An 11805-nucleotide genomic window follows, 5' to 3' on the forward strand; every position below is an offset into this window, starting at 1 on the left:
TTCACCATGTTGGCCAGGCTGGTCTGGAACTCCTGACCTCAGGTGATCCACCTGCCTCGGCCTCCCAAAGTGCTGGAATTACAGGAGTGAGCCACTGCGCCCTGCATCTTTTTTTTCTTTTTTCTTTTTCTTTTTTTTTTTTTTGAGACAGAGTCTTGCTGTGTCGCCAGGCTGGAGTACAGTGTGTGATCCTGGCTCGTTGCAACCTCCGCCTCCTGTCCTGGGTTCAGGCACTTCTCCCACCTCAGCTTCCTTAATAGCTGGGATTACAGGCACCTGCCACCATGGCCAGCTTAATTTTTGTATTTTTAGTAGAGATGGGGTTTCGCCATGTTAGCCAGGCTGATCTTGAACTCCTGACCTCAGGTGATCTGCCCGCCTTGGCCTCCCAAAGTGCTGGGATTACAGGCATGAGCCACCGTGCCTGGCCATGGGCCTTACATTTTCATTTGGCTTCAGCATAAGCATCCTTTTTGGGTTTTTTTTTTTTTGAGATGGAGTCTCACTGTTGCCCAGGCTGGAGTGCAGTGGCATGATCTCAGCTCACTGCAACCTCTGCCTCCTAGGTTCAAGCGATTCTCTTGCCTCAGCCTCCCAAGTAGCTAGGACTACAGGCACCTGCCACCACGTCTGGCTGATTTTTGTATCTTTAGTAGAGATGGGTTTCACCATGTTGGCCAGGCTGGTCTCGACCTCTTGGCCTCAAGTGATCCAACTGCCTCGGCCTTCCAAGGTGCTGGGATTACATGGATGAGCCACTGTGCCCGGCCAGCATGAGCATCCTTGATTCAGCAAAATGAGCAAGTGCAAGTCTTCCTTGGGTTGCTAGATATTTTCATAGAAGAGCCGAGCAAGATCATCACATTTTAGTAGGCCTAGTTAGTAAGTGGTGATCAGAGCCAATGGATTCCCTCTTGGATAGAAATAGCCATAAGGTCAGATAGCTGTTTCTCAAACTAAACTTTTGGGGGATGTGGGGGGTTGAGGAGACATAGTTTTGCTCTGTTGCTCAGGCTGGAGTGCTGGGAGTGCTGTGGCATGATCCTGGCTCATTGCAGCCTTGACCTCCCAGGCTCCTAAAGTTCTGGGATGACAGGCATCAGCCACTGTGCCCAACCTAAAGGCTTCTGCTTGTAGCTAACAACACTTTTGTTTTGTTTTTGAGATGGAATCTCCCTCAGTTGCCCAGGGTGGAGTGCAGTGGCGTGATCTCGGCTCTCGGCAAGCTCTGCCTCCCGGGTTCACGCCATTCTTCTGCCTCAGCCTCCTGAGTAGCTGGGACTGCAGGCACCCGCCACTACACCCGGCTAATTTTTTTGTATTTTTAGTAGAGACGGGGTTTCACCGTGTTAGCCAGGATGGTCTCGATCTCCTGACCTCGTGATCCGCCCGTCTCGGCCTCCCAAAGTGCTGGGATTACAGGCGTGAGCCACTGCCACTGCGCCCGGCTGCTAACAGCACTTTTTAAAGTTTCCCATTGTTTTAGTGACAGGAAGTATACTGTTCTCCCTCCCCCTCATTTTGTAGACTGACCACAAATCAGAGATTATTTTACCAGAAACTTTTTTTGGGGGGGTTGGGGGCTTATTTTTTTCGAGAAGGTCTCACCCAGTCACCCAGGCTGGAGTGCAGTGGCATGATCACGGCTCACCAGGCTCACCACAGCCTCAGCCTCCCACGTCAGCCTCCCAAGTAGCTGGGACTGTAGGCCTGTGCCATCACACCCGGCTAATTTTTGTGTTTTTTTGTAGAGACAGGGTTTTGCCTTGTTGCCCAGGCTGATCTGAAACTCCTGGGCTTCTAAAGTGCTAGGATTACAGGCATGAGCCACTGCGCCAGGCCCTTTTTTTTTTTTTTAAAGAAAAAATGACTGAGAAGGATGGCTTGTGCTTGTGAGGAGGAAGGGGATGCATTCGTGGAATTCCCCAGCTCAGGAACTATTTCCAATCAATTTCCTGGTAGTTAAAACACTTCCTTGGCACCCCTGTTGTCATCTCTTGAAGAAATGTGGGCCAGAGGACACACTAGAGATGCTGGAATCGGGTGTCCAGAAAGGACACAAAACTGCCCTGTGGCAATGACATAATTTTTGTCAACTTTAGTTTCTTATCTATCTCAAAGTATTATAGTGAGGATTCCAGGAGAGACACCCATAGGATCATGTGGTGGGCCTTAGATTTCATTCATTTGTGTAATGAGTATTGAGCAACTGCTATTGGGTGGCGTGACTGACTGGATGGATGAATAAGGTGAAGATCTGGGCGCCAGGACTGGCTTTCTCATGCAATTCCGTGATGAGGGGGCGGGTCTCGAGGTAGGTGCCACGTGCACCTACTCGAGATTCTGCACCTACCCGGGGTTTTGACTGCCGGCCACGCGAGTTTGGCACGCCGGATATGACGTCACCCCGTGGTTCCCGGAACCTGGCGGTGGGACCGGAAATCAAGTCTACAGGGTGGGGGGGCACAGATGACCGGAAGCGTGCCCTGGCGGCGCTGCCAGCCCCAGCTGGGAGCTGGTAGGGGAGTGCGAGGAAGGCGGGACGCAGGGCGGAGCCGCTGCAGGGGCGGGGCCTGCGGGCAGGAGCCGGGGGTTGGGGCGGGAACCCCTCGTCCCCTCCAGACCCCGCCTGCTCGGGCGCGGGCGGCGGCGCGGCCATGAAGCTGAAGCTGAAGAACGTGTTTCTCGCCTACTTCCTGGTGTCGATCGCCGGCCTCCTCTACGCGCTGGTACAGCTCGGTGAGCGGGGCGGGGCGGGGGTGCGGCGGGCTGGCCCAAGGGCGCCCGCCGCCGTGCATCCCGCCCTGGGGATGAACCCCCGGCAAACACCATTCATCCGCTGGGTCCTCCGGATAGCTCTGCGGCCGCAGGCGCACTGCCCTCTATAGAACGCACCGCGGCTGCCCGCCGCACCTCGGATGAGATCCAAACTCCTTCCCAGAGCCTGCAAGGCCCTGCATGATCCTGCTGCCGTCCGCCTCTCCCAACCCCATTTCCACCACTCTCCCTCGCTCTGCTGCAGCCAGACTGGCTTGCTGACAGTTTCTCGAAAACCCCACGCTCATTGCTCTCTCAAGCACTTAACTTGTTCCCTCTGCTTGGGGTGCTTTTCTTCCAGCTTTTCCCGGGCTGCCTCTTTCTCATCCTTCAGGTCTTAGCTCAAATGTCACCTCCTCAGAGAGGCCTTCCCTGACCACCATAGCTAAAGTTACCATTCTTAATTCCACTCCCTTTTATTCTCTATCCTGATTATTTTCTTCATGGCCGCATCACGGTTTGTAATAATGTTATTAATTTGTTTCTTTGCTTAGTGTCTGCTTCCTCCACTAAACTGAAAAAGCTCGATGAGGGCAGGGACTGTGTCTGTTTTGTTCCCTGCTGTATCCCCAGCACCTAAGGCAGTGCCTCCTAGGAAGAGTATTCAATAAATATTTATCCTACGATGGAATCAATGAATTTAACAATGAGTCTTTGGTCACGCAGCCAAGGGAATGGATCGAACCCTGCCCCTTATGCAAAGATTTAGGGACAGTGCCACTGCGTTATCCTCAGGTATTTGAAAGACTGTCCTAAAGGGGTTCCATAGTGTAACGGTTAGTTAGCACCTTGGACTCTGAAAAGACTGTCCTGTTTAAGGACATGAGCTTGTTAGGAGCCCAGAAGGCAAAATTAGGACCAGCAGGTAGAAAAGATGGAATCAGCTCAATATCCAACATAAAATTGTAACAATGGAATTTATTAAAGTTGGAGAGGGTCTGCTGCTTGAGGCAGTGAGTTTCCCACACCAGAGGTGTAGAAAAGGCTACTAGGGAAGTCATAAGGGGATACCTGCATTGGTTAGGAATTAATGAGAAGATTACAGCCCTTTGGGATGCTGAACATTCTGTGGTTCTCTGTCCCCACGTTCTTTCCCCGTTAATGCTTCCTGGGACCAGGCCAGCCATGTGACTGCCTTCCTCCCCTGCGGGCAGCAGCCGAGCAGCTACGGCAGAAGGATCTGAGGATTTCCCAGCTGCAAGCGGAACTCCGACGGCCACCCCCTGCCCCTGCCCAGCCCCCTGAACCCGAGGCCCTGCCTACTATCTATGTTGTTACCCCCACCTATGCCAGGTATGGGCTCTGGTGCACCCAAGAGGTCTGCGTTGTCCAAGAAGTTGGAGTTGATGATGAGGAGTTTGGGGAGGCACTGGGCTAGGAGTTGTTCCTCAAACTAGGGCATGCCAAGGACAGGATAAATGAACCACATCTATATTCAAATATTTGTGGGAAAATAGTTCTTTTTCAGGCTGGGTGCGGTGGCTCACGCCTGTAATCCCAGCACTTTGGGAGGCCGAGGCGGGTGGATCACCTGAGGTCGGGAGTTCGAGACCAGCCTGGCCAACATAGCAAACTCTGTCTCTACTAAAAATACAAAATTAGCCAGGTGTGGTGGCGCATGCCTGTAATCCCAGCTACTTGGGAGGCTGAGGCAGGAGAATCCCTTGAACCTGAGAGGCGGAGGTTGCAGTGAGCTGAGATTGCGTTATTGCACTCCAGCCTGGGCAACAAGAGTGAAACTCCATCTCAAAAACAAAACAAAACAAAACAAAAGAAAAAAGAAAAAAAGTGGTTCTTTTTCTAGAAGGAAAATACAAAATTCCTACCAAATTATAAGATAGAACAATAACATTTCAAAGAAATTTTGAGCGTGGCAGTGAATTAACTCTCTCTCTTTAGGGACTGTTTGGTGAGAAAGTTAAAACCCCCTGATTAAAGTTGAAAGGGCTTGTCTGGGCGCAGTGGCTCACGCCTGTAATCCCAGCACTTTGGGAGCCCGAGGCTGGTGGATTGCCTGAGCTCAGGAGTTTGAGACCAGCCTGGGCAACATGGTGAAACTCTTGTCTCTAAAAAAAAAAAAAAAAAAAAAATACAAAAGTTAGCTAGGCGTTGATGGTGCATGCCTGTAATCTTAGCTACTCTGGAGGCTGAGGTGGGAAGATTGCTTGATCCTGGGCGGCGGAGGTTGCAGTGAGTGGCGATCATGCAGCCTGGGCGACAGAGAGAGCCCATCTCAAAAAAAAAAAGTTGAAAGTGCTTGGCCTGATAGTCATACTAGGGTCCAGAAATAGTTATACCAGCTGTTACTTACAGTGTGTTTACTCTCTACCAGGCACTGTTTAGTGATTTACATTTGCTTTTGTTTTAAATCAAATGTAATTGGTTTTACTAATAAAACCAATTGGGGAATGTGATTTTGGATCTGTAGCCATAAGGGTGTTAATACATCTTCTGGGAATCAGATGGCTGTCCCATTCACGCACAGGAAGCTCTAGACCCCACCTGTGACATGCATACATACATGCACACACCACCAGCCCTGGGACGGCAGGTAGATCTGAAGGATAAAGAAGTACAGAAGAGGCCAAGCCCCACATTCCACATTCCTGGTTTGTTCCTTTTTTTTTTTCTTCCCCCCACACCGAGATGGAGTCTTGCTCTGTTGCCCAGGCTGGAGTGCAGTAGTGTGATCTTGGCTCACTGCAACCTCCACCTCCTGGGTTCAAGCGATTCTCCTGCCTCAGCCTCCCGAGTAGCTGGGATTACAGGCATGCACCACCACGCCAGGCTAATTTTTTGTTTTTTTTTTTTTTTTGAGATGGAGTCTCACTCTGTCGCCCAGGCTGGAGTGCAATGGCATGATCTCGGCTCACTGCAACCTCCACCTCCCGGATTGAAGTGATTCTCCTGCCTCAGCCCCCCGAGTAGCTGGGATTACAAGCATACGCCACCACGCCCGGCTAATTTTTTGTATCTTTAGTAGAGACGGGGTTTCACCATGTTGGCCAGGCTGGTCTGGAACTCCTGACTTCGTGATCCGCCTGCTTTGGCCTCTCAAAGTGCTGGGATTACAGGCGTGAGCCACCATGCCTGGCCAGTAATTTTTTGTATTTTACTTTTGTATTTTTTTTTGAGACGGAGTCTCACTCTGTCATCTAGGCTGGAGTGCAATGGCGCAATCTTGGCTCACTGCAAGCTCTGCCTCCCAGGTTCACGCCATTCTCCTGCCTCAGCCTCCCAAGTAGCTGGGACTACAGGTGCCCGCCACCATGCCCAGCTAATTTTTTGTATTTTTAGTAGAGATGGGGTTTCACCGTGTTAGCCAGGATGGTCTCAATCTCCTGACCTCGTGATCCGCCTGCCTCGGCCTCCCAAAGTGTTGGGATTACAGGTGTGAGCCACCATGCCCAGCTCTTATTTAATCTTTAAAACAACATTGTTATAAAGTACTGTTATTCCCATTTTACAGTTGAGGAAACTGAGGCTCAGGGAGATTGAACCATTTTCCCAAGTTGTCTCACACAATAGGTTACAAAACTGGATTTCAAACCCAGATCTACCTGATCCCAAAAGCCTGTGCCCTTAATTTTTTTTTTTTTGAGACAGAGTTTCACTCTTGTCCCTCAGGCTGGAGTGCATTGGCACAATCTCGGCTCACTGCAACCTCCGCCTCCCGGGTTCAAGCGATTCTTCTGCCTCAGCCTCCCAAGTAGCTAAGATTACAGGTGACTGCCACCTTGCCTGGGTAATTTTTTGTATTTTTAATAGAGATGGGGTTTCGCCATGTTGGGCAGGCTGGTCTCGAACTCCTAACCTCAGGTGATCCGTCCACCTCGGCCTCCTAAAGTGCTGGGATTATAGGCGTGAGCCAGCACGCCCGGCCTTTTTTTTTTTTTTTTTTTTTTTTGAGATGGAGTTTTGCTGTTATCGCTGAGGCTGGAGTGAAGTGGTGCCATCTCAGCTCACTCCAACCTCCTCTTTCCAGGTTCAAGTGATTTTCCTGCCTCAGCCTCCCAAGTAGCTGAGATTACAGGCACGTGCCACTACACCCAGCAAATTTTTGTATTTTTTTAGTAGAGATGGGGTTTCACCATATTGGCCAGGCTGGTCTGGAACTCCAGACCTCAGGTAATTCACCTGCCTCGGCCTCCCAAAGTGTTGTTATTGGCGTGAGCCACCATGCCTGGCCCTGTGCCCTTAATTTATAGTCTCCCACAGCCTGAGCTCTGGGGTTGGGGTGGGTGATGGACATGGACTGGAAGAACAGGGCAGGTGAGTGTTAGCATGAAGTTGACAGGCAAGAAAGAGGAAGTTTAGGCATTAGTTGGGAAAGGCCACAGGAGATGCAGGCAGTGGCCCAGGAGAAGCAGTCTGCCCTGGCTGGAGCGGGCAAATAGTGCCTGCCCCTTTTCCTTGTGCTGCATCTCTCCCCTGCAGGCTGGTACAGAAGGCAGAGCTGGTACGGCTATCCCAGACACTGAGCCTGGTGCCCCGACTGCACTGGCTACTGGTGGAGGATGCTGAGGGTCCCACCCCGCTCGTCTCAGGGCTGCTGGCTGCCTCTGGCCTCCTCTTCACACACCTGGTAGTCCTCACGCCCAAAGCCCAGCGGCTTCGGGAGGGCGAGCCTGGCTGGGTTCATCCCCGTGGTGTCGAGCAGCGGAACAAGGCTCTGGACTGGCTCCGGGGCAGAGGGGGTGCTGTGGGTGGGGAGAAGGACCCACCACCACCAGGGACCCAAGGAGTCGTCTACTTTGCTGACGATGACAACACCTACAGCCGGGAGCTGTTTGAGGAGGTGAGCACCAGGATGGGGATGGGCAAGAGACCAGGTGCGGCCAGCTTCATTCATTACCTTAGTTAGCAGTGTTGCCATTGGCTGCTGGGTGAGGGGCTGGAAGCAGTGGGGCAGAGTGAGCCAGGTGGCTCTTTCTGCTGCTCCCTTCCCGGGACCACCCTTCTGTTTCTTCTCTCCCGACCTCCGTTAGATGCGCTGGACCCGTGGTGTCTCAGTGTGGCCTGTGGGGCTGGTGGGCGGCCTGCGATTCGAGGGCCCTCAGGTACAGGACGGCCGGGTAGTGGGCTTCCACACAGCATGGGAGCCCAACAGGCCCTTCCCTGTGGATATGGCCGGATTTGCTGTGGCCCTGCCCTTGCTGTTAGCTAAGCCCAATGCCCAGTTTGATTCTACTGCTCCCCGGGGCCACCTGGAGAGCAGTCTTCTGAGCCACCTTGTGGATCCCAAGGACCTGGAGCCACGGGCTGCCAACTGCACTCGGGTAAGGGAATGGAGGTGGGCATAGAAACCTGGCTCTGGGATGGACAGGTGATGGGGGAGGTACAGTGAGACCCCGGGAATGGGTGGTTTAACCAGGAGGGACACTCCAGATCTCTGATCAGCCTTGCTGACTCTACTGAAGGGGAAGCCGGGAACTAGCGGGGGAAAGTGGTCTGCCACTCTGCCCCGAGTTCTGGGAACCCATGTGGCACAGAAAGGATGAAGGAATAAGGCCCCGTTTTTTTTTTTTTTTTTTTTTGAGACGGAGTCTCGTAACGCAATCTTGGCTTACTGCAAGCTCCGCCTCCTGGGTTCACACCATTCTCCTGCCTCAGCCTCCCAAGTGCCTGGGACTACAAGGCGCCCGCCACCACGCCCGGCTAATTTTTTTGTATTTTTAGTAGTGACGGGGTTTCACGGTGTTAGCCAGGATGGTCTCAATCTCCTGACCTCGTGATCCTCCTTCCTCGGCCTCCCAAAGTTGGGATTACAGGTGTGAGCCACTGTGCCTGGCCAAGGCCCAGTTTTAGAGGCACTAAGTCTTCCTCCACCCTGCCCTTTACACTTTGAAGCCTACACTGTATATGTCGATAGGGTTAGAGAATCCATTCCAGGCTCGGGGTCCCAGAGGCCTGGCTGCAGCTGGGCCGGGCTCTCACTGCATCCCTCCTGGCACAGGTACTGGTGTGGCATACACGGACAGAGAAGCCCAAGATGAAGCAGGAGGAGCAGCTGCAGCGGCAGGGCCGGGGCTCAGACCCAGCAATTGAGGTGTGATGGCGCCCCCACTCCAACTACCACCTCTTTTCAGGCACAGACCTTGTGGGACTGGGCCCCAGGCCTGCCCAGGATGTGGTTTTCCAAGTCCTGACCCCTTGGAGCCAGAAGTGGCCCCTCTGCCCCTGCAGGTCCAGGGCATGGTCCTGCTGCTTCACTCCTCCCCCAGCCTGCCGTGTGGCACTGCCCACAGGCTGGGGACAAGCAGCCCTTGTATTGAGCCAGGTTGGCCCTGTCTAGGGTGGAACAGAAGGACAGACGGACCCAGGAGGGAGGGCAGCTGAGTAACTGGGTAACTTATTGGGGCTGGGCATGCACTGGGGGGCTGGAGGAGCTGGGCTGGACCCTCCCCACCTGAGCATGCTGACCCCCTTCCTACCTCCAGAATAAAGAATCTCAGCCTGGAGGGGCCTCTTGTTTTCCTTTGCTTCTTACATTCGGTTCTTGCTTTCTGATCCTTACAGATGTGGGCTCCTGTTGCTGCACAGGTCGAGCCAGGGTCCAAACTTTGGAGTCCTGGCTGCTCCATCAGACAGAAATCAGTTCTCCCAGGCCCCCATCCCCTTGACAAGAAAAAGCAATTGCTTCTATCCAAAAACTTTATTGAGTCTATATCAGAATCAGCCTGCAGGCCTTCTCATGTCACTTTCCCATCACTCTGTTCTTTGCTGTTCCCTGGTGGTTCTGGGTACAAGGGCTAGGCCCTAGGACATCTGGTTTTCTTTCTTACCCCAGTGCAGCTCGCTGACTATCCTTAGCCTCTCTAATCCCACGATCCCCCCAACCTGGAGCCTTGGTAAGGAGCTGTGAGGTTTCCAGACTTGTCCATCCCTCCCTCTTCCTCACCCCAAGCTCCAGGCCTCTAGGCCTCAGATAGATCCTCCTTGGGAGGTGCCTCTCCTGGTGGGGCCTCCTCAGGTGCTGGCCTGCAGGCAACCCCTCCCTGTAGCCATGCTGTTTTCAGCATATCTTTCAGCCCACTGGGAAAGAGATAGCCCTGGGTCTTTCCTTCCCCATCAATGACCCCTCCAAGCCCCTCCAGTGCTGTTTGCAGGTACCGCAGGCCGAGGAGCACCAGAGCCTGTGGGGGAAGCAAGGGGAAAGAGTCAGGGAGAGTCAGCGGTTCCAAGAGGCCCAGGGTTGGAGGCAGGGAGGAGTCCCGGGTGGGAGGAGGTGTCAGATGCTTTGCTGACTCACCTGTAGTAGGAAGGTGACAGCCAGCATGCTACCCAGTGTGCCTGCCAAGTCCTGCAAGTGCTCCAGCAGCACCTCATGGCACCCTTGGGCCCAGAGGTTTTGGTTGGGTTGTCGGGGATCGAACAGGGGGTGGGCGTAGGAGTCTGAAAGACGGTTTTGCAGGCAAGGCCGGGGTGAGTGGGGGTTGCAACAGGAGAAAGGGACCCCATCAGTCAGGTATAGGCCTTCCACATTGCTCTGGATCCGGCTGCAAAGGGAGGGACAGAGGGGTTAGGATGTCTGGAGATAGAGGCCTGGGGAAGGGACTGAAGGGCACAAGTGTTGAGAAGGGAAAAAGAATGGTAAAACATTTACTGACTGCTGTACTACGTGCCAGCCAAGCATAATTCACTTATCTTCACAACAACTCTATCAGATAGGTACCTATCTATCAGATAGGTACTATTTCCATTTTACAGGTGAAGCAATGGGCGCAGGGTGGTTTGGTAACATGCCCTGGGTTTCACAGCTAATAAAGGCAGAGCTGTAACCAGTCTCTCAGCTACTATGTTCTACTTATTGCCCCTCTGAGCGAGGTGGGGATTCAAGGCAGCAGGAGGGAGCCTGTCTAGGGAGGAGGAGGAGGAAGGGAGACGCAAATCACTCACTCAACCACGTCCTGGTCACTGGGATCCAGGTAACGGCTGCTGACCCACTGGACCCCAAACCAATCCTTGTACCCGTGGCGCCCGCAGCAGTGGTACCTCAGTTGCAGCTCATCCACCAGTCTTTTGGCCTGACAGTGCCCAGGCACCTCTGTGTCCTTGTAGTGAGCTAAGGCAGTCACCAGGCCCTCCTCCAGCGCCTCATCCAGACTCCCAGGCAAAGCCAGGGCTAGCCCGAGGGCGACGACCAGGACACCCCCACCACCAGCCGTGCCAGCCACCAGCAGTAGGCCCAGGACCCCTCGCCAGGGAGGGTATAGAGCTGCATTCAGACTTGCCCGGCTGGCTCCTACACCCACTATTCCTGTGCCCAGAGCCACCGCGCCCGCTGCCAGGGCAGCCTGGGGCAGGACAGGGAACTGACAGGAGGGAGCCAGGAAGGTGCCAAGGTGCCTCAGCTGGACCAGGAGATGCCCACTACAGAGGAGGATGAGGCCACCAGCCAGCGCCAGCACCCAGGAGAGGAGCCAGAGCCCTTGTGCCAGGCGGATGCGGGGCTGCAGGGGCAGCACCAGGGGCAACACCGGCGCCATCTCCCATCTCTGCCCAAGGGAGTGCAGAGGTGTCGGGGATGGAAGCTGGCTGGGGCAGGATGCTGAGTCAGCCCGGCCCGGCTTGAGCTGGGCTAATGCCACCCTGACCCCAATACCCTGAGCATCCTCCCGTCCTCAGCCCTAATAACCCGCCGCCCTGTCAGCCCCAATACAGGATACTTTGGCCTTGCCCCTTAGGAGAAACTCCGCCCCTAGGCCGAGGGCCCGTTTTGTGACCCCGCCCCTGCCCCTCGCGGAAGTGGTGGGGTTGGTCCGCTCAACCCTGAGGGGTTAGGGGCTGGGGGGCGGAGACCTCGGGGCGGGCGCTCCCTCCCCCGTCCCCTGGGAATCCGGAGGCGGGGATCCGGGAAAGGCCTGGAGCCGGAGGCCGGGAGTAGGCCAGGGGGTCAGCCGGCTAGCCCCGCCCCCGTACTGAGCGGCAAGGCCCGGACAGGGAGGGGTTACCAGGCGGCCCGGCCCCCCCTCGGGCCCGCCCCCC

General features: G+C 54.4%; 2 protein-coding genes across 6 annotated transcripts; one reads left to right on the forward strand and one right to left on the reverse strand.

Moving 5' to 3' along the window:
* The first annotated feature begins 149 nt into the window (after positions 1 to 149).
* On the forward strand, positions 150 to 9278 carry B3GAT3 (beta-1,3-glucuronyltransferase 3). 4 transcript variants are annotated; one of them, XM_054440203.2, is made up of 6 exons: positions 150 to 2739; positions 3484 to 3552; positions 3936 to 4110; positions 7255 to 7615; positions 7806 to 8096; positions 8774 to 9278. In XM_054440203.2, the coding sequence occupies exons 1-6, from the start codon at positions 2658 to 2660 to the stop codon at positions 8870 to 8872; spliced, it is 1077 nt and encodes a 358-aa protein (XP_054296178.1). In that variant the 5' UTR covers positions 150 to 2657; the 3' UTR covers positions 8873 to 9278. The 4 variants fall into 4 exon arrangements, with proteins under 4 accessions (XP_054296178.1, XP_054296179.1, XP_054296180.1 ...); XM_054440205.2 differs by having other exon boundaries at positions 2545 to 2729; XM_054440207.1 differs by lacking the exon at positions 3484 to 3552 and adding an exon at position 8690 and having other exon boundaries at positions 2643 to 2739; positions 8774 to 8865.
* A 179-nt stretch (positions 9279 to 9457) lies between these two features.
* ROM1 (retinal outer segment membrane protein 1) lies at positions 9458 to 11802 on the reverse strand. Of its 2 annotated transcripts, none has more exons than XM_054440201.2 (3): positions 10717 to 11802; positions 10070 to 10316; positions 9458 to 9953 (listed from the first exon to the last, which is right to left on the reverse strand). In XM_054440201.2, the coding sequence occupies exons 1-3, from the start codon at positions 11304 to 11306 to the stop codon at positions 9735 to 9737; spliced, it is 1056 nt and encodes a 351-aa protein (XP_054296176.1). In that variant the 5' UTR covers positions 11307 to 11802; the 3' UTR covers positions 9458 to 9734. The 2 variants fall into 2 exon arrangements, with proteins under 2 accessions (XP_054296176.1, XP_054296177.1); XM_054440202.2 differs by having other exon boundaries at positions 10813 to 11764.
* Positions 11803 to 11805: the final 3 nt, after the last annotated feature.

This window comes from Pongo pygmaeus, chromosome 9 (assembly GCF_028885625.2).
Source record: "Pongo pygmaeus isolate AG05252 chromosome 9, NHGRI_mPonPyg2-v2.0_pri, whole genome shotgun sequence".
NCBI classification, from domain to species: Eukaryota; Metazoa; Chordata; class Mammalia; order Primates; family Hominidae; genus Pongo; species Pongo pygmaeus.